Raw genomic sequence first — 22,508 nt, forward strand, 5'->3', positions numbered from 1 at the left:
ATGTTTCAGCTAATAATTTAGTTCATACCTTTGTGAACGGATAAACCTTGTATGGTTGTTTTCTTCGATTAAGCTTAGTTTGAAACAGTTTTGTTTTATTTGCAACCTAAGCAGTTGGTTGCTGTTATAAAAATAACATAAAGTTATGTGGCTCGTGAACTGATAGTTTGCTTTGCTGCAATCTAGCAATATCACTTCAATTTTTGTTTATTGTAATTAACAAAACTTCGTAAATGATCCTTTGTGATGTCATAACTACCGTAGCTGAACAAAGGTGTACATTTCGTAAAGTCAGTATATATGCCAGGGGTGGGCAAATGTATTCAATCAAAGAGCCATTTGCAAATAATACAAGTACTAGAGAGCCACAAAAATATTTCAATACAAAAACGGTAAAAAATGCAAGTTCAGCAATAATAACAGAGTTTGTAATATAACAAAACAACACGAACAATATTTATTAATATCAGTCTTCTGTTTAATTTGCTATTCTCTGAAACCTTAGAAATGAAATTGCGTTGACTTGCGGTTAACTAACTCTTCGGATCCTCTGTTTAGTGTTACGTCATAAACGAAGTGCTGGCCTAAATAAACAAAAGAAAAAGAGAGAAACGTTCATTAACGGTATCTTGTTAGCTTTCTTGACAACTTTTTTGGAATTACGATTGGACTAGAAGAGCCACAAAAACATGCCGAAGAGCCGCATGTGACTCGCGAGCCGCAGTTTGCCCACCTCTGATATATGCCATAGGCCCAGCGGAACCTGGTGATCTTTTGAAACAAGATAACGTACTATTTAAATCAATGTGTCGTGCACGAGCAATTTGTTGTGTGGCCAATGCGAAAAGCCTCCTGAATATACAGTTTAGCGCCAATTCAACCAATTAAACTAAAAAATTGTTCGCGCTTCGCGCGACCAACATCACGCTTTACTATATTCAAGTTGTCTAAGACTCTAAGTGATATCTAAATGAAAATTCCGAATTGCTTTTTGTAAGGGGGCAAAAGGCATTTGAAAAGGGAGGTGCGGCTGAAAAAAGGTTAAAAAACACTGCCATAGGCTATGTATAATTTGCCAGCAATAAGCCTAAGAATCGCTATTTAAACACATTGGCCGGCAAGATAAAAAAAATGTTTTTGGCCCGCGATGAAAAGAAGTTGGACCACGCTGGTATAGGATATAGGTTAAGTTTAGTTTAGTGTGCCTATGGAACATATTTGTACGTTTGTCCTTTAATCCTTCCCGTAAAGATACGAATTGATTTTTTACGCTTTGTGGTCGTCAAAGCAAATTTTTTCACAAATGTCCCCTGCGTAGATCAATTTGTCATCTTTGCCTTGACGGTTTATCCCGATTGCAAAGCCATTTTGTCGTTCACCTGCTGCCGTGCCTCCCCATGTTATCGCGGTTTTCTTGACGAGAATGGTTCGATTTAGACGTCTGAAGAGCGCAACTGCTCGATTTGAGTGCGCTCTTTCGAAAGCATAGCGATGTTTTAAATTAAAGAATAAAGTAATATCACGCAAAGCATGAATTTAAAATTGGAGTTAAATTAACACAACAATTAAATTTTGCTTACGTGTCCGAACTATGTACATCTCCATCTCCATAAATAAACCGGTCAAAAAAGTGAATTATCCATAAAACTTTCGGCTTTAAAATTTTTATGACTATTAGTCAGTTTAATTCAAAGTACTGTTTTAAAAGATTGTATGTACTGCTAAAAAAATGTACTCTTATAGGCTATACATACCGTAACAGCCACTGGTGAAAGGTATAAACTTACGTTTTTAACATTAGCCGTGTGAGAAATAAAAACTACTTTACAGCACAATTTTCAGATGCCCTTTAGAACTCATTAATACATTGGTACGTTAATACTACCCGCTTAAACATCAAATTTGTGTTGTTGTAGATGTAGACTAATGATAACTCGAAATTTTATTGTTTTGTCTTCAGAGGATTTTATAGAAGTATAAGTATCTTCAACTTAAAAGAAGTGCAAAGTGGAAAAAAAGTTGTTCCCTTTCGGTAGTTATCGCGCTTTACACTGCCGACAATAATTCAATATCATAAGGAGTTATGTGGTTTATAGTGTCTTGTGAGCTCATGTATTTTGTCGGCTCGGTTTCTATTTTACTATTTTGTCAAGTCTTTTTCGCGTTCCAACTATCACCAAAATGTAAAAAAACAACTTTAGGGCATAGAGTTAGAGCAGTTGAATCAGTTAAAAAAACGATACCATCAGTTAGAAAAACGATACAAGATTAATATAGGTAGGCTACTGATTTCAATTACGTATAGTCCGTCAACAGCTTTTTTCGCCTCCTTACAAGTTTAGCTGAGCACTGCCCACAAAGCGGCAAAAACTTTGATCGGCGAAAACGAGTGAAGCTATTATGTTCAGTGGTGTTTTAGATAGGAATTTTCTATGCGACTGATACAATCTCTAGTTTTTGTGAACTTTAGAAAAGTCGCCAGAACATGAATTACCGATGCGTATAGTAAAAGTGTGTTTCTCGATTAGTTGTAAACCTGACAGGAAATTATTCCAACTTCTTAAGTTGTGGAAACCCAAGCAAAAATAAAGAGTTAGCAGCAATTATCCTGTTTGGCAACTGTATTACATAAGAAAAACATTATATTTTTAAAGCTTCTAGGAGTTTTGTTGCACTTCATGTTTTTAGCCATCCAGAAACTATGGGCCTACAGAACTTTAAAATTACCGTATGTTGCAGGAGCGGGTGTATATTTGTGAGGGGAGAGGCTTGAACTTCTTAATACATATTTACAAAGCTACGTCATAACGTTACGTCATAATATAAATAGCTTGAAAAAAATACTCGTTCTGGGTCGAACTTATGCGAAAATGTAGGCTACCACTAAAATTCAAAGGTTTTCGATAACTGCAGCAAAACGATCTCGCAAATCGCAAAAAAATGTTATTTAAATTAAATGAACAAAGCATTTCATTTAGAAGGAGACGTAACGCTGAGCACACGGTTCATATTCGCACATTACTCGATATAATGGCATTTATGTTAAACTTTCAAGCTCCCCATGTTATACTATATGACAGAATTTACATGATTTTGGCATATCAAAGTTATATAGTTGTAAATTATACGCATTATTGTAGGCTATGGCGAAACTGTAATTGTCTAGGCGTCGTTAGTCATGTTATATTTATATATGTTTTGTTGTTGTGATTTGTTTGATTATTATTCCACATTTGAAACCAAACTACGTTGGCTTAAAATAAAACTTACGTGCCATTGTAACAAATAAATAATTTTTTTTGTCGAAATGCCCCTGAAACTGCTAAAATGGAATTCAGTCATTGAACATATCACAAGACGCTATGTGTTATAATTGTACCGGTATTTATAACGAGACAATTTATTACATTTAGGGTTTCTATATGTACCTAAATGCAATATTTAAAGTCTTTTGTTTTTCCGACTCTTTTAATTTAAGTGAAATTCGTATTGTGAAATTTACGTTTTAATTCTAAACAAATCCTAAAAAAACTCTTTAGTTTACCATATTAGCAGTATCACGCATGCTGCAAAAATGAGTGAGCAATACACTTATTTATTTTATTCTACCAAGCGTATCTGTTTAAGGTATTTGCAGTAATAAACAATGAACTAAGACGGCACTTATAACTTGGTAAGCCGTTCCCACGCCTGATGCGTGTTTTTGACTCATGAATAATTCTAAACAAGCTGTTATAGCGACGTCTCACTGGCCAGTCAACGCGATTCCGATGACCATTTAAATCAACGTTTTCTGTCAGAACTGACTGCTTGTCACGCATTTGATTTAACTTTACCCTTAGTATATTTATCGATAGTGGTGTACTATTGATTATAGTTTATAGAGTAAGAATTTTATTGTGTCCGTCGGTTCCTTACATAACTAATAACTGCTCATCGTCATAAACGAAAAGAATCAGAGTGAAATAATCTGCAGCATCAAAACATCGTTATAAACAGAAAAGTAATTAAAATCTGCAGCCTTACTCAAAGTGTTGCCGACCGATTTTACAAGTCAATGTACAGTTGTTTTCGCAGAAGTTAAGAAAATTTGCCATGGCAATTTAGCATACAAAAAGCGCTTATCACATCTCGATTGTCAGCGCGCAGTGTGCGGCAACAACAACGTAATTTGCAAAGGCAGTTAATAGGAGAATAGACGGGGGATAAAGCAAAAACACATCGATCGATTCTGGGGGGCGGCCAATAAAAATAGCAGAAGCACGAGGAATGTTGGAAGCTGGTAATACTTGTTAAATGTGTGTTTCTGACAATGCGGAATTGCCACGCCAGGCGACGCTATTTTTTCGTTGATTAATCGTGAACCCACCAGGCTTAAGCTTCAGTATTACTAGTATTGGGAAAAAAGAAATGTACAGTGAACAGTATATCACTGACTATGAAGTACTTTTGTCACGTTTTTGTAAACGTTTGCTGCTTCAAACATCACAAATGTGATGTGCTAAATTAGTTCCATTTGTAGAGAAAGGTAACTCCATGATTTGTTCTACTGATTTTATTTTCTGAGTCAGATTCCCAAATTTTAAATTGTTTTTTGAAGTTTTTGTTGAGATAGTTAGATACACTTTACCCAACAGAGTACAAGCCACCAAATAAAATAGCGAAGGAACGACAGTTAGGCCACTTTAATAGATTAAGTATAGCTTTACAAAAAATGGAGTCATTGAAAAAAAAAGCTCGATTATTTACTTAACCCTAGACATGTATTTGCCAATTATTGGTGTTGGTTTTGCGTTTACTATCTGAAATCTGTGATGGTCAGACATATTTTTACTGTTTTTGTTATCGCGGATTAAAATGTTAGTATCAAAGTTGTGTGCTACCCTGAATCCGGCAGAAGCTTTCGTATCATTGTATTACACTTGCATTATAACTGGGTACCATGTATTGTAGAACAACAAACTTGAACTTATGCTGAATTACATATATACTTTAAAAAATGTGCGCAATGATTTATTTTGTTGTTTGAATCGCCGAAATATCTCCGAGAACACAAGTGGCCCACGTAGACCACGTATGGTCTGTGGTGAAATAAACTTAAAATAATTTCTAAATTATTTCGTATTAGGTAATTTAATTACGCATATATTAACGGCAGCGCTGAGTAAGAAATATAAGGTAGAAGCAAGTTGACATTGCATTACGACTTTTTTTCTATAGAGTTGTGTTTTGTGGATAACATTCTGAAACGTAGCGTATATTCGCTAGTGACGTCCTACTTTTTACCTGCTTTTTAGCGACAATCCTGTACGCAAGAGTAAACCATACAAATGCTTGTGCCAATTAAAGGACATACCTATTTTCCTTTGGGTCAGTTAGCAACCGCATCGTCCACTTAAGCCAGCATTTAACGTCCGCAACAAAAAACGAGCGGCCACCTGCGATTTGTCACGCGCAAATGCAAGAAAGGGAAAGGATTATGCGACATTGCAAAGGGCAAGACGCTACACAAGTGCGCCAACACCTGCCTATGAAAGATTCGTGTGAGATCGAGGTTGAGGCGAGCCCCGAACAATTTGAGGAGAGAAAGACCAAGAACTTTCGAGATTCTGGGATACGGCAACGAATCGTCAGTATGTTCAAGGTGAGATAAAACTTGCAATATCCAAAGTGGTGGCTGATTCACGACTTAACCTGACCGCGCGGTTTTAGACTAGCAATTATGGTAAGGTAACACCTTAGGTAACCCTTAATGCATTCTATAGAAACTTTTGTCGAATTTATTTTGTAAGTTACGAGTTTATTTGTTTAAAAAGTGTTGTTGAGAGAAAATAATTTACAATAAATTAGCTTTTATATTAAACCACAAGTAATATATAAAGTTTAACACAAAAAATGGTTTTGTTAGCGACCAACAAAAGTACCCACGGTTTACCAATGTCCTACAAAAACACACCTATACAAGCTGCTGGTTAGATAGGCTTCAATTAAAATTTCATGACGCTTGAGGTATTAAACTTGTCTTATTTCTCTGGTTTCCTTGATCCAAAGAGATTGTTAAACGAGTGAGTTGTTGAAAACAACAGCACAAAAATTATACATAAAGTGTTGAACTGAGTGTATCCAATGTACATAGTTTCGTTGTATATTATTTTGTAGATTAGCGTTTTTATAGTGTGTATATTTTATATACAAAACATGTTGTGTTAAACGCGTGTTTTTGTAGCACAGTTCAGGCCAATTAACCAATCAAGCGGAAGCGTTAACAAACACATTTATTATTTCACACTTTTAGGCAACTTTCGGTGAAACTATAAAAACACTTTTTGTATAATTGGGTTTTAGGGAACTACGAGGCTATATGTTTTGTTTTTACTATCTGTAGGCCGGGCAGTAGCTTTTGACAACACCGTTGCTGCGGTTTGTAATTAACTTTCATAAAACTGTTAATTGTTAGCTGGTTTGTCAAACAAAGTGAACTACGTAGATTTGCTTTGGACGCTTGTGGCAATTAATATTGATGCAATTCGTACCAGATTAAGATCGGTTTAGGTTTCTAACGCCGAACCCAAACGCACATTATTTGGATATCAACCTTTTTTCTAAACTGTAGCGAAGAAATGATAACACTGTTAATTGTTAGCTGATTTGTCAAACAAAGTAAGCCACACAGGATTTGCTTTGAAAGCCTGTGGCAATTAATATTGATGCAACTTGTATCAGATTTAGATCAGTTTAGGTTTCTAACGCCGAACCCAAACGTACATTATTTGGACATCAACCGTTTTTTCTAAACTGTAGCGAAGAAAATCCTTACGCAACTACTAGTTTTAAAATTTAAACAAAGAATATTTAAGTATAAGGGGGTTACACTGTTTTGCTAAAGTTGAGCTTGATGCTACGATTTCACCGTTCTTGATAATAACTTAGATTTTATCTTTCTTTGGTGTGGCAGGCGGCTCCGCGAATCTGGCCTTCGTCTAAACACGATGTGATAGAGGACTCGGCGGAATTAAACAGTGACGTGTTGCTCAAGAAGTTCTCAATCCCTTCCGAAGTCGGGACGAGTTCCAGCGCCAACTCTAGGGGAACTGAGAGCAGCATGGAGGGAAGGAAGCGCTTCGCATTCTCGCAGGGGATTCCCATTAAAGGGAGCGACGCGAATGACTTTTCACAGTGAGTCATTCGTAGCTACTCGAATAAGAATAAAATCACCCGCTGTTTCGTATTAATCGTTAAAAAATCTTTGAACGATAATCATATGACCGTTTGACAAAACACCCATCAAACTGCATTACACGTTATATGGCCCAGCCTAACCAAACAAAATGTTATGCATTAAATTGGATAAACCGAAATAACGCTCCATTTCTTTGGTGTTAACGCGAATTGTCTACGGTTTGTAAGGGCGGATAAAGCCTAAATCACTCTTAAGGTATTTTTCCCAAATACTGTAACGGCTAATAAGTTTTGTTCGAATCTACTACTTTTTCAGAAAAAATTTACCTAGACCTTTTTCTTTCCTGAACTAAAATGCGATCCTTCGACTGTAACAATATCGTGAACTTCCCACCCATTCGATTTACATAGCTTAACACATTTTAATGCACGTCTTATGTTCGACTATTACTGGGGAAAGGGGAAGTTCGTTTTACGGTTTAGTGTTATGACGTAATTTTGCGGGATTGCACACAAAAATCAGTTTACATAAAAAGTCTTTATCGACAACCATTTAAAACACCATACATAGGTAGGAAATATTCTATTTAAAATTTAAGAAAATGCAACTATAATGACTGTACAGTCTCAACCAATACCGCGCATGTACGTTGAAATTAGCGAACTAAATAATTACATGTGTTACACTTATAATCGAATCCATACAACAATCAAAAACTATTTTCATGAAAGAGAAAAATATGCGAAATAATTTTAAATAAAAATATACTCCTTTATTTGCTTGGTTGTAACCTAAATATGTCAGCGATATGAGGTGCGCTACTAATGAAAACCAATACAACAACAACAAGAAAACAAAACATGAAATAATTAAGCGCCATATTTTTGTTGATATTCATTGTGAAATTGATTCGAGCATAAAGATCTAAGCACGCTAAAAAAAAGAACTAATGTGTGATTTTAATGTTATAAAACGTAGCTTATAAAGTACCTGGACTTAGTATTGTGTGCGATCACAAACTTTGTACCACAGTGTCTCTTCCATTTATTTTTCTTTCCTTATCTGCAATTGTATTCAGTGGTCCGCCCCGGGCGGCAATTTTGGGTTATCGTCCAAATCAGCCCTAATAATCTTTTTAATCAAGACTTTGCGTTTAATACAAAGCCAAGTTGTATGTCACGTTTGTCCGTGTGGCGGATAATCTAACCACGCCAGGGACAAAAGAGTGTAAAGCTGATATTCGATACTTTTTGGACTTGCAATTATCGCCTTTGTCGCTAGCCAACCAGTTGCCAGTTGGCTGTGTCAGCATGTCGATAATAATGAGCCGTAATGGATTCTCTTTGTCGTGCCAGCACGTTGCACCACCAGCTCATGGTCAACCCGGAGGGAAGGATTCTCTTCGTGTGGCTTATCGGGGTTTCTGTGGCCTGGCTCTACAGCGTCTGGGCCCTCATCGCCCGTCAAGCGTTCCGGGAATTGCGCGAAACGAAAACAGTAGGTGCTGGTTAAAGAACTACGTCACTGGATGCCCTGTTGAATAAACATTTTTCATATGGGCTTGGCTATAGGTATAACAATGTTATTGGAGTAAATGGCATAATTTCGATCGTGTACTTGATCCCCTTTTTTTACTGAAAGTTATACCATACGCAATTAAGCGTCGTTTAAACTGTAAACCGTTAAAGTGTGATAAAGTTGTTGCTGTGCGTGTCAATATCAGCAACATAGGGACCATTTTGCAACTCGATAAACCGATTTAACCGTATATATGTGAGAAACGATATTCCTAATGACCGGCTGTTCCACCTGTTTCGATACGTTATCGTCCCCTGTGTACCCCTAATGTGACACGATTCGCAAAAACGCACACACAAGCCCTAATCTGAAGTGAGGAGAGTGCTTACGCAAAAATTGATTTTTTTTGCTCGATTGACGTTTTGCGTTGCGTCGCCTAGTTTCTACATAATAATGTGCTGCAAAGGGACCAATTGTTTGGAATCTCGTCACTTTCTCGGTTAATTAGGAAAAACTAAGGTGCCTTTCTCATTAGCGTACCACTACAGCATATTGTTTTCGTGTCGTATACGTCACCGCATTATGTTATTAAAACAAAAGGCAAAGGAATAAACGTTTTCTTGTTTAATCTTTTTGCATAAATCCGCCATGCTTTTTTTTAAAAAATGACATTAGTTACCTTATACATGTAATCCTAATTCCATGCAGAAAGTTTTATTTCCTCTGCCACATAAAAGACAATATGTTACTCCCATAGCATACATTTTATTTAAAAAAAAAACGCATAATAGATAGCTAAATATATCCCGCTTGCTTATATTCTTGCAGGACTTCTTTTGGTTTATTCTTGACTACTCTTGTGATTTTATCTACCTTCTGGACATCGTGGTGCAGTTCCGGACAGGTTTTCTTGAAAACGGCCTGCTTGTATGTCAAGCTTCCAAGCTCGCAAGACACTACCTACTTTCGCGACATTTCGTCCTCGATGTTGCATGTCTAATGCCGACTGATCTCCTGTACCTTATTTCCGGATCAGTGCAGCCCCTCTATCGCTTTCCGCGGTTTTTAAAGGGATACCGGGCAAAGCATTTCTACAGGTTTGTGATCGACAGCATTTTCACACCGCGATAAGTTGTTACAGGTAGATGTTGACACAAAGGCGAATTGCCCTAACGAGGCAGATTAAGGCAGTGGTATTGGCAAAAGGACGTCATTTAAGATGTGATTGTTAAGTTTATATGACTTATTTCATCGATTAAATCGAAAATGTCTTGAGGGTCAAATCCCTTTTTATGCTTTGTCTATTTTATTCAGTAAGCTTAGTTAGTTAGATGTGTAACAACGATGGATTCCGTACAAGGGGAAAATTTCGCTATTTTATTTTTGCTAGTATCATTGTCTGCTTTTTGGCCTGGCGACAGGCGCTGATCCTGCGAATTACCCGTCTTAAACTGAGATAACTTGACTTTTTGGGGGTAATTTTGACAATAACTCTATATCTTGCTTGCTAGAAGAATAAGGGAGTAACCTTCGAATGGTTTACCCTTTTAATAAATGTTTTAAAGTAAACAATACTTTTATTATTATTTTGTTAGTTATATATTGTAGATTGATAATACACAATTTCTTTCGTAGTCTTTAAAAAGACTTGACCAAAATGGGGACCGAAGGGCTTACATTTGTTTTTTCTCTTAATTTTAGTAATGGGTTTAACCAGCATGTAATCTATCGTCACATGCATTGTAAATAAAACTTGGTAGAATTGAAATGGAACTTGTTAGTGAATGTCGACCTTGTAACTTTAAAAACAATTTTAATGATGAATTGTTGTTGGAAAAAGTGCCAAATCTGTTGATTTATTTACATGTGTAGCCAACACGCTTACGGACTGATAATAACCATCCCTATGGACTACAGTGTGTAATTTTATAGTGCGTTTGCTGTACAACGACTTTGCATTAACAGATAAAACCATTACACATTTGTAGAAATTTCGTTGGGTTGCGCGATTTAAAACATGGCAGAACATGCAACCGTTTATTGATTTAGAAGTATGTCCACTTTATATTTGCAAACTTTCTTCTGAGCAACAAATTACATTAATATTTGTGCCCTCTCGCGTGTTTTGGACGCTAATATAAAATATTGATATACCAGCAACTGAAGCTCAAAATATTTTCTTTTATCCAATACATGCAATTGTCGTGTAGAAAAGCTGAGTCTGCGACGTCGTACCCTAATGTGCTTCGAGTCATCTTTCTTGGTCATACTTTGATGCTACTTATGCACTGGTTTGCTTGCTTCTACTTTATGATCAGCGAAAGCGAGGATTTTTACACACCGCCAGGTAAGCTCGCAACGATTCGTAGTCACCAGCTAATTTCTTAAGGACTTAATATGTACTTAAAAAATATTCATCCAGCTGTTCATTGACCCAAGCAGTAATTACTTCGGTTCATAAATGGTGAATTCTATCATCTTATTTGCCATCAGAAATTGTTGATATTTCCACTAAAAAGCAAAACTTTAATGTTTTTTTTCAATATAATTGTCAAATAAGTTTCATCATACAAGTTGAGATGAATATAGAAAATAAAATTTTCTTAAAAGTAGTATACTTCGCCGAAATCCATATACTTTTTCCTGATGCAAATATTAAGAAACGCATTTTCTCGCTTGGGGAATTTATTAAACCTCCCGTCTATGTTAAATTAATAATTTATGTTTTCGAAGCTCTCCACAAATCCTTGGTTCAACAGCATATATTTGCGCTATACCTTGGTACAGTACACATGTCGAGTTCAAACTTGATTTTACAACATTATGGTTCGTCAAACCGTTGGAAAAAAGCAAAGCACTATATACATATTATTTACATAATTTCGAATGATAGGATATCGAATTAAATTATCGACCGCGCTTTTTAAATACGTTGGCTATTATTAAAGTAAAAGCAAGAAAATACAATCAAAGGTTGGCCGACCGTATTTTAAGTGAGATTACTCTGCGCTGCCGAACTTATAATCGTGCAAACCCCAATCGAAATATGGATACTTTAAGGGCAATGTGTGAAAGCGTTTAACCACAAATATGAAACAGTTAGGTTACATACGACTACAAGTTTATTTAGAAAGCTAGTGGGAAACACAATACTATTCGTGACGTAGTTGTGCAACTTTTCGTGAATTGTTAAACTATCCAAAAGAAAAAAAATACAAATTCGATAAGCCAAGTCACGAACTAGAAGCGTTCTAGCAAGTTAAGTCTCTTAAAAAACCTCAAGGCTGTAAATCTCCCCCAAAGCCTTGGGTTAGGGTTTAGCGACCACCAGGCAATGCATTCCAGCGCCTGAATCCGTAGCCCTGTAAGCCTACCCAACAAAATGTTAGAAATCGTTTTTTTTTAATTCCGTACGATTTTTTATTTAATCGCCTTGCTTCTAACTTAAGTTTAAACGACGAATCTGTGAAATACTTTTGTTGTACACCATATGTATATTTTTTGTGCACAGTACACCTAAACAGATAGCATAACTTTTGGTGCACACCTAAATAACAATTGACATGTAAGTTTATCTTAAAGTAAAACGCTGGATATAACAAGCAAAATAATACATCGGTAAAGAGTTTCTTAGGAGATCTAGAAGGAAATTTTCCTACACGCTTTTTAAAAAATAGGAGAAATAATTTTGTCGTTAAACGGGATTAGATAAGCGAATGATCTTTTGAAAAACAACTGGTGAACCAGGCTAAGCGCAGCCCTCGTGATGTGTCGATTTTCTTGCTCCTCGTAAAATTTTACCGAAATGTTTAGAACAACGCTGTATCCGAAACGTTTAAATGCAGTGTTGATTAGGAAAGTTAAATTCTCCCGATAGTCGACTTGTCTAAAAAACAAATATCCGGTAATTTCTCAACTAAACTCATTGGCGGTATTTAACTACCCACTTTAAAAAAAGTGGCCCTGGCAGGCGATCAATTTTATATAAAAACTTTGTATTGTTGAAATTAGTTTCTTACGATTTTTAAACTCAGGGGCATAATGTTTTGTAAACCGACGAAAGTGATGTTCTTCAAATACAATTTTCTGTGTGTATATATCGTTTGACCATATATACTTAAGCTGTACTTAATTTCAACTTTATGATATCGATATGTTAAGACGTAATTGGTTTGTTTGTGTTATTATGTGTCCACACTCTACAACAGGGATCGGCAACCTTTCGTACGCAGTGTCCCAGTTTATAAATAATGTCAAAATATTAACAACTCGCGTGCCAAACATTTTTCTATGTATGGTTTCGCACTGGCAATCAGGGCTGCGGAGTCGGTTAAAAACAACCCGAGTCCGACTCCGGCCAAATATAAGATTTCATCACGTCCGAGTCCGACTCAGCCTCTGTATTTCACCAATTTACGTAACTAAATTAAGGTGGATATTCCGCAATCCACTCTATGGTCATAAAAAATATGCCACAAGCATATGCTATTCCACCTTAACAATTTACAGTTTGCTGCCTTATCAGTTTCGAAATTTGGTACTGCGCATGCCGCACTCGTCGGACTCGGGTAGTTTTACCTGGTCTTACTCGAGTCCCGAGTCCGACTCAGCAGCCCTGCTGTGATTGACATCTAATTTACGCATCTTTTTTGAAATAAACTTCGATGCTTTTTAAGCCGATACCTAGAAGTGTTAACTATCAGTTTCGTTTTTGTTGGTTTCTCAGTCGCACAATAACACACGTGCTTACTTTTAATGTAGAACAGTGGTTCTCAACCTTAAAGTTTAGGATTTAAACGAGTTGTAGCCTACTTTTAAATAGTTGGGCACAACACTTGCAGCAGTGTGACGTAAGATGAAGTCCAAAGTAGACCGTTAACTCTATGTTACATCACAATGCTGCAAATTACGGAACTGGCTAAGTTCTAAATTTGATGGACAAGCCGCCTTCAACATCTTGCTTTTTGCAATTGAGATATAAGTTTGTAGTATATTTGGCGGACCGGCAGGAAAGTTGACGCGGACCGGCGGTTGAGAACCACTGATTTAGAATGCCCTGCTTTAACGTAGTAAACGTTACGACAAATTTGGGGCATTGTGACGTAATACGAACTGTTGGTAAACAACAAGTACGCCCACAAAAAATAATATTAAATACAACACAGTTCCGACACTTATTTGTGACACGAACTGGCAATGTGTGCAACCATTTAGTTAGCGCAAGTGTTAGTGATGTCATAATCATGTTAATGATGTGGTAGTGATGTAATGGTTGCACTTTGTTAAGGTGATATGACGTGCGCGTTAAATCAATTGGCGTGCCATGCAAAATCATCTTGCGTGCCACATGTGGCACGCGTGCCAGGGGTTGCCGGCCCCTGCTCTACAATGATCATACCACATTTGGCGTAGGCCTACTAATGTTTTGGAAATGCTTAGAAAGAACCAACCATACTGAATTAAGATTAACGACGCGTTATATAAATGTTAAACGTATTTTTTTTTAAACATTTTTCTAGACGAGCAACGGGGTTGGGCTTACCCCCTTCCAAAAGGGAACAACGCTAGCGAATGGTCGACCTTGAGACGAAAGTACTTGCACTCCATTTACTGGGCTTGCCTAACACTGACAACTATCGGGGAAAAGCAATCCCCGACAACAGATCTGGAGTACGTTGGCGTTGTGTTACATTTCATTTTTGTTAAAATAATCTATTCCGACCTGTATTAAAATTGTACGACTACGATAGAATCTATTTTATATTTTATGACGACCGCCGCCCTATATTTTTAAGAATTTAGAGTTAATCAACAGAAAAAAAAACATATCGACAAAATAGGTTTGTATACCTTGCTCAAAATTGTTTGTAATGTTTGTGTTTAGGTACATCTGCACATTGGCTGCATATTTTCTTGGAATATTTGTGTTTGCCACAGTGGTTGGTAAGTAAAGTTTTAATGTAGTATTTGGTATTTGAAGAGTACTGTTAAAAAAAGTAAGAGCCGCCACTTTGACCTTAACAAAAAAATAGTCCATAATGTTATAGCCTCCTTCTTCCCTGACAACTTTATACTTCATTACCGCTACCCAATCCAAAATGCCGCTTTATCGTCAACTGGTCCGACATAACAGCTCTTACCGAAATTCCATCGTGCTAATAGCTGGATTTGATGTTTTGTTAACGATGAGCAAAATAATTAATGGCACAAAATCGATATCATGTAATGGGTACAAAATTAAAAATCAGCAAGTAAATATCATTTCAACCCTGATAAAATGGAATGACGGAAGACAGCTTTAGTATACGGCAGTATAGTCAACGTTTAACATCGCATGTTAAATAAGTCGTGATGTTATCAATGGCCTATGACATAAAAAGCGATCATTCTACACCTTTATTATAGTATTGCTTTTTTACCTACAATTGTGTTTTGTATACTGTAAGGTTAAATCGTCAAAATCACTGTCAACCAACTGCATTTCAATTTTCTGTGCATAAAACTGCATTTCAATTTTTCTGTGCATAAAACAAATAAAACATGTTAAACATTATACAGCGTATAGGAATGTGTCAAAAAACGGATATCGAGCGTCACACCGAATGTTACCTTGGTCACGCTGGCCAAATGTCCCCTTGTAGCAACATCCCGCTTATCATCGATTTTATTGTATGGGTTGTTTTTCCCGAGGACAAAATGGAGGCTGCTGGATATTAAAAATATTTCCGCGAATGTTTTCGTTACGAGCTTATGGCGTGGTGCCGAGCACGTAATGGACATTTTCGACAGTGGCGTGGCGAATACGAATAATGTGCTGACGTCGTGACGAGTCCAATCAAAATCCCTAGATCGCGACTTCTCGTGCCATTCACTCAAAGTAACGTCGCGCTTAAAGGTACTCCCACTCAGAAAGATAAATTATCAACGGAATAAGACACGTTTGAAATATTCTAATTTAATCTGAAATTATACGTTCACCATACCCTTTCGTCAACATTCTTGACATCCTTCGTTTGAATAGACGGCGATCCTGGCTGGTCCCTTTGGGCATTTATTTCGTACAATACCAGTCCAGCAAAATTAATTTCGAATCTGCGGGAAACCTTTTGCCGTTATTACAATAATTGCATACGGTGTACATTGGCAAAACTATACTCATGTTTTGCTCCCCGTAGGTCAAGTAGGAAATGTTATCGCCAACAAGAATGCAAACAGATTGGAATTCGAGCGAATGGTGGTAAGTTTCTTAAAATTTTAATAATTTCGCTAAAAGTATGGTACTAAGAGAAGTTGTGACCATTTAACTCACACTTTCGAGTTAATGAGGTTTATGTTAACCTTTTGATTTTATAAAAGTAAAACCGGTGTCAAATTTCCTTAGTAAATTACAGTACCAATATTAAATGCCAGTGTTGTAACTTATAAGCATGTCATTTTAAAATGACTTAAGTCCCAGTCAAGTCTTTTGTAAAATAACTCGTGTCAAGTCCTAGTAAAGTCATAATTAGTGCAAGTCAAGTCCCAGTAAAGTCATAATTAGAGCAAGTCAACGTCAAGTCAAGTCCCTGTCATAGAAAAAAATGTTAAACTATTAGAATTTTTAAACTCGTACGAATATGAGCAATAACTCAACTAAAAACTAATAAAAACGCAACCCATAGCAAGCAAATTGTTTTTTGTGCAAACCTTTGGATAGATAGGCCGATTTTTTACAAAATACTTAAAAAAATGAAAGACGTAAGTCAAGTCATTTGAAAAGGGTGACTTAAGTGCACGTAAGTCAAGTCATTGACTTAAGTCATTACAACACTGTTAAATGCCTATGTACATGTTTTTATTGCAAAAAAGTATATTGACACGTTAGAGCTAGCAATGTGCAATTTTAGGACAACGCAAAGACCTTTATGAAAACGAAGAACGTTCCGAAAGAAATGCAAACACGCGTCCTTCGTTGGTACGACTACTCCTGGTCACGTGGTACATTACGTGGCTCTACCGACGTTAATCGACTTGGCATGATGCCAGACACTCTTAAAGTTGAGCTTGCTATACAAGTCAATCTCACAACGTTGAGAAAGGTCAAGTTACAATATTAATAAATTGCAGCGTTTTCTTTTTGCAGGAATATTTTCTTTACCGGGACACTCTTTTAAACTTAAATAATTAATATCGGGAGTATTTGCCATACCTCAAAATCGATTTGAGCCATACATGCTGCTGTTGGATGATATCTTACTCTTCTTCTTCGTACCTTCAGGTCGCTGTAACTAATTTGCTTTGCCCCGAAGTTAATTTCGTCTCGACAGAGAATTTGAAAAGAGAGAATGACAACGAATACGGGTCTTCTGATCGATAACTTTTGTTTTATTTTAGTTTCATTTTAAAAATTTAATTGAAATTCGAAAAATAATTGTTGGCGGCTGTAATTTGCATACTGGTAAAATTGTAATGGAAATATCAATACTTTTATGGTGCTCAATGAAACATGCACGCACAAGTCGCACATATGTGTGTTAACAACTGTGATCTAGCCCTTTCTGAAGCTACTTCTTGACCAACGATGACGGCTTACGTATAATTAGTATATGACACTGCTTTTAAAATACACCAGCACACATACTCAGCATAGCATCTTTGTAATATGGTTATAGTAACATTTGTTTGATTCTGGTGTGCAGGTATCGATCTTTCGCCTGGTTCAGCCGGAGTTCCTTTATCACTTGGTTTTAAAGATGAAGTCGTGCATTTACACTCCTGGTGACCTCATTTGTCGACAGGGAGAAGTAGCGAGGGAAATGTTTATTATTAGTCATGGAATTCTCGAGGTTGTCAGGTGCGATGTTGGTTAACAAGTGTTATTCGCAATTTAAAGTTTTTTTCATTAAACTTATAATATGTGTACACATTCAGCTCAAAATGATATTGTTTTGAAATGTCAAACTCATTATGTATGTAATCTATTTTATTAGCGTAATTTACCAACTTGTAACATATTATCTGCGTACACTATGTACGGATCTGTTATGCACTTTGATAATAAATTACAAAGCCACAAAGGTCGAGTAGATCGCCATTGTGAGGAAAATTAGTTTCAATAAATAGCTCAGATAACATTCACCGGAAAAAGTTAGTATTGTCTAAATGGGCTTCATGACAGCGATTGACCTACCACTTATTAAAATACTTTTTTCAACACTTAAATATTAATTTCAGTGAATCGGGAACGATTATGGCGCGACTGAAGTCCGGAGATTTCTTTGGCGAGATTGGAATTCTTAACATTATGAAAGGAGTTAACAAAAGAGTTGCCAATGTAAGAAGCGTCGGCTATTCAGAGGTGTTCACACTCGACGGAGAAGACGTGTTGCAGGCGATGGAGTATTATCCAGGTAGGACAACTCTTTTTTATCCTTTCGACTATACCGAAACTAAAAATCGGCAGAAAAAAATAAGCAAAACATTTTTTTACATATTGTTCAACTTTGTCCATAATGGTATGCTTGAGTTACTGAACATCTCAGGAATTTTAGTATTATTATTCATCACAAGCTTACATTTTTATTTGTGTTGCCATTGGCGTTGTAGGTTTTAGACATGTTTGGCACTATCACTTCAGCACGCTGATTATATAGGTTACCAAGTATGTTAACATATTTTAATAAAAGACAAACCAGTTGAGTTTGAACCTATCTTAGGCCAGTTTTAATATCAAACCTTTATTGGTTTTCGATCAGAGGCGAAGCGTTTGCTTCTTCTTTATGGTCGTCAGCGGCTGGAAGAGTCATCGCAACATCCAGGATCGGACGCTCATGAGTTGGTCATGGAGGAAAAGATGAGGTCTATGAAGATACGAGAGTCGATTGCTTCTATCACTTCAAAGCGGTAAAACTAATTGCTTACAAATAAGAGATGCCTAATTTTAAGATGCAACGTAAATTTCGTAAGTTTTTTGTTGAGCATAGAACTCATTCTATGTAACGCTAAAATAAATATTTCAAATCAAGTAAAACTTTCAAGTTGGCAATATGTTTTAAGTTACTTCGTATGATATAGTTTGGCGATTGTTGTCTACCAACAAGCTGTTTAACATATCCGCTAGGTCTGGCAAGGAAAGGCCGAAGAGCACAAGTGTTGGCAAGAAGAGGATCGCTAAGCTTGCCAATAAATCCAAATCTTTTAGCGGACGATCTCTAAGGGGAGGAGCAGAGATGTTGGCGGCATCCGTAGCCTCATCCATCAAGTTCGACGAGCGAACCAACGTCTTTGTTTCCAACTGCATCGACGCACCACCCGACGAAAATCATCTCAGTGATGTAACGGAAGCTCACAAAAGAAGACAGAGAAGTAATCAAAGATCCATTTTTTTTGTTAATTTTTATCAAACGTTCACGTCGCCATTCAGATTATGGCATGCGGCTGATTAGGGAACACAAAGTCGTTACCAAGTAACATCTTCACGTCACAATTTACTTTTATTTTGAAAAGACTGCACTTAAATCCCCCCTTGACATATGTACCCCACCATCCTCCCCTAGCTACGCCTTAAAAAAAATAAAGCAAACTTAAAAATAAAGCAATACACCTTAAAAAAACGTTTAAGTTGTACATCCAGCCTTATTTAGCCAATGGTAACTAATTTATAGTGTCGCAACTGGTCTATTCACGAATGCACCACACCCTGCCGGAGAAGGACACGATATTCGAAGATACCGAGGACGAGGAACGACGAAGACGTTCGACCGCCGATATTGGAGTTATGGGGCAAATGCAAGATTTGGTAGGCCTCGCTAATCTTGGATTTTAACATTACGATACCTCGAATTAGGCGACGTAGCCTTAAGTGGAGCCTTAAGTAATTAAATGGAGCCTTAAGTAATGATCATTCTTATAGCTTTCAGCTAGTTCCCGACGAAAAATAATTAGTCGCAAAAAAGGTACGAAGACTAACTTTGCAAATCTAAAACTGAACAGAAGAAGTTACTCTGACCTGATGAATCGATAGCTCGTCAAAAGTAAAATGCAATTTGTCAACAGTGCCACTTGTTTTCAGTTGATGAATAAAACAAATATGGCTAATAACCAAGTTTGCAAATATAAGTTCTGTTTTTCGTTCGTTTGGTAATTACATTTTTTCTTTAACAGCTGGATATCCTTTGCACTATTAGAATACAATTATGTGATCTTGAACTGAAAAAATACAACTGATAAATATTCTTGTTGTGGGCGCCCATTTTGAATATGAGTCCTAATATTATTTTATATTTTTGTGAAAAGTTAAATCAAATGCAAAGCTGTCTGGATGGAAATTATAATATGGTCAGAAAAAGTTCGGCGGGAAGCATCGGAAGTAAGATGTCATGTGACGGTGACGTAATGCAACTGATTAATATGCAAAAGGACGTTTTGGCCGAGGAAAAAAAGAAAGTCAACTCCCTTCAGGAGGACATCAAGCTCCTCATGGTAGATAAATACAGTAGGCTACTGATAACTGGTAAATTTGCTTAGCATTAGTGCATCGAAAGCTTTTAAGAAAGCTACAGAATCTTTGAAAAAGCTATAGGATCTAAGGCAGGGGTGGGCAACTTTTCCTAGTCGCTGGAAAAAATAAACGCAGTAAGGTCTATGGCTCTTTGCGGACCGTTAAATATTAATTGTCTAGACCAGGGGTCGGCAACCTTTTTCTAGTCGCGGGCCACAACCAAACTCAGAAAGGTCTCTGCGGGCCGCACAAAATGTTTACTAAGAATTGTGCTTGTTAACTTTTTTAAGTCAAGGCACCTGGCGAGCAAAGCGAGCGCGATTTTTTTTTTTTTTTTTGATATACCGGCATTTCTTTGCAAGTTTTTATTACATTGCCAAAAATAGAAAAATTTTAAAAAATGTATTTCAAACATTTTGAATACCGGTACGTTTTCCGTGACGGACTTAGCAACTTTCCACGGCACAACGTAAACAAGCGCTAATTAGGTGAAAAAACAGCATCAAAGCGTAAACAGACCGGACGCAGAATGATGATTCGCGCGAAGCGCGAAAATTTTTCGCACTTACGTGTTTAAAATAGTCAAAAAGTATGTGAAATAGCCTCGTGTTGTCTAATTTGTCAAAGATGCTGCGGGCCGAATTACATCGGCGCGGGCCGTAGGTTGCCGACCCCTAGTTTAGACTTGACGCATCTTATTATAACCGCAATGGCAGTTAATCAGGGATAAAACTAGGGTATTTTGCAATTTACACTCGATAGAGCAACACGATTTACGCAAAGCGGAAAAAACTATTTGCTTTTTCCTAGTAGAAATAGCCAAAAATATATGAGAAACGGTCTTGTGCCCAGTTTGTGAAATAGGTCGCGGGTCGGATGATTTGCGTCGGTGGGCCAGATGTGGCCCGCGGGCCATAAGTGGCCCACCCCTAATCTAAGGCATTCACAGTAGGCCCTACTAATAATGTGCAATCTCACAGGATTTTTAACTTGGTTCATGTTAAAAACTATACTTTTACATAATATCGTTGTAATTTGAATAGAATATCGTTGTAATTTGAACATGTGACTTGCAAATTTTAAAATTTTAAGATATGTGAAGTTATTTTTTCACATATTTTTCAGGAAAAATTGGAAAACACGATGAACAACGATGAGCCAATGGGCAAGTCTCACGGACGCAATGCGCAAAACAGCAAGGGAAGGAAAACCAAGGTATCGATAGACGATTCTAGCATTACAGACAACGAAAACAAAAGTGGAACAAATAAACCTGTTCATTCGCGGAGTTTGCCGCACATCAGCAACCGAGTTGGCCTTATTGCCAGTTCCATTAGCGATGACTTTGTAGTCGCGAAGACTAAAAACAATCGCACCAGAAACAGGTGGCCTATCCTGAGCGCCGCTGTAAGACTGCGTAAGCCACCGTCAAGCAGCAAGGCGATCATGTTCAAATCGTCTTGCCCGTCAACACTCTCAAGCCCTTCTTGCTCAAATAGTGACATGGGGACATGCTCTTCCGACGTTAAATTTTTTCAGTGCGAAGACCTAATTGAAGAAAGCGGGGACGAGCAATAATTGGCTTTAAAATTTATTTCCTTTTGTGTTTTCTTGAATCCTCAACTTTGACGAGATGTGCTAATTCCAGGCTACATCTTTGGTGCGCTAGCATCTGTAGTAAAGGCGTGTCAAAATGAGGTTACGCCAAATTCAAGATAAAAAAACCTAGATGCTACTAAACAAATAAGTAACAGTAACCTACCGAATAGCGTTCTTTTGACCATACAAAGACAAATTATTGTGCCATCACTGCAGGGTATCGAACATGTTACAATGTCACCCGAAAGTAAGACGTACTTTGGAATTTTCGCGCTGTAATATTTTGTCGAAAATCCAAAAACTTTAACCTCACGAATCGCAATCTTCATATCTTAAATAAGTTCCGTTGAGACGTAAACATTGTATTGATACTAATGTAAACATGTGTACATAAAATTTAAGTGGATTGTCCGAGCTGGAGATCCGTTTCTATAAGTTTTAAAATATGTTAAAGAGGCACAAGGCAGTGGTGAATTTTATTGTACTTGCAAGACAGAGCAAAGACCCTGGTATGGTTAAGTTTAGAGGTGAAATTTATCGAAGGGATAACTTTTTCAGCGACCAGTGAGTATAAAAATATTCATTTCGATTTGACTTAAACATATGCCGTGTTACTGTCCTTCTAAATTATGTACGCAGGACACGCTACCCAGGCCTCGAATTTATGTATCTCAATTTATACCCCCTATTGTTTTAACACATTTTACCTACGATATTTGAGCGGTAGTATTT

At 37.0% G+C, this 22,508-nt stretch overlaps 1 protein-coding gene across 1 annotated transcript; it reads left to right on the forward strand.

Moving 5' to 3' along the window:
- Positions 1-5,458: 5,458 nt before the first annotated feature.
- Positions 5,459-22,478, forward strand: LOC146148399 (cyclic nucleotide-gated channel beta-3-like). Its single transcript, XM_083388032.1, has 16 exons — positions 5,459-5,644; positions 6,956-7,176; positions 8,536-8,677; positions 9,527-9,795; positions 10,909-11,045; positions 14,218-14,368; positions 14,583-14,641; positions 15,874-15,935; positions 16,585-16,776; positions 17,377-17,531; positions 17,912-18,087; positions 18,433-18,580; positions 18,798-19,042; positions 19,342-19,475; positions 19,973-20,158; positions 21,303-22,478. Exons 1-16 carry the CDS (start codon positions 5,459-5,461, stop codon positions 21,753-21,755), a joined length of 2,916 nt encoding a protein of 971 aa, XP_083244158.1. The 3' UTR covers positions 21,756-22,478.
- The last annotated feature ends 30 nt before the right edge of the window (positions 22,479-22,508 follow it).

Source organism: Ascidiella aspersa, chromosome 4 (assembly GCF_963924565.1).
Source record: "Ascidiella aspersa chromosome 4, kaAscAspe10.2, whole genome shotgun sequence".
NCBI classification, from domain to species: domain Eukaryota; kingdom Metazoa; phylum Chordata; class Ascidiacea; order Phlebobranchia; family Ascidiidae; genus Ascidiella; species Ascidiella aspersa.

Excerpts from the sequence above, each read along its gene's own strand:
- LOC146148399 (XM_083388032.1), top strand. The coding sequence starts at position 5,459 with ATGCAAGAAAGGGAAAGGATTATGCGACATTGCAAAGGGCAAGACGCT. Across the intron at positions 15,936-16,584 it reads TGGAATTCGAGCGAATGGTG|GACAACGCAAAGACCTTTAT; the intron begins GTAAGTTTCTTA and ends GTGCAATTTTAG. Across the intron at positions 18,088-18,432 it reads GGCGATGGAGTATTATCCAG|AGGCGAAGCGTTTGCTTCTT; the intron begins GTAGGACAACTC and ends GTTTTCGATCAG.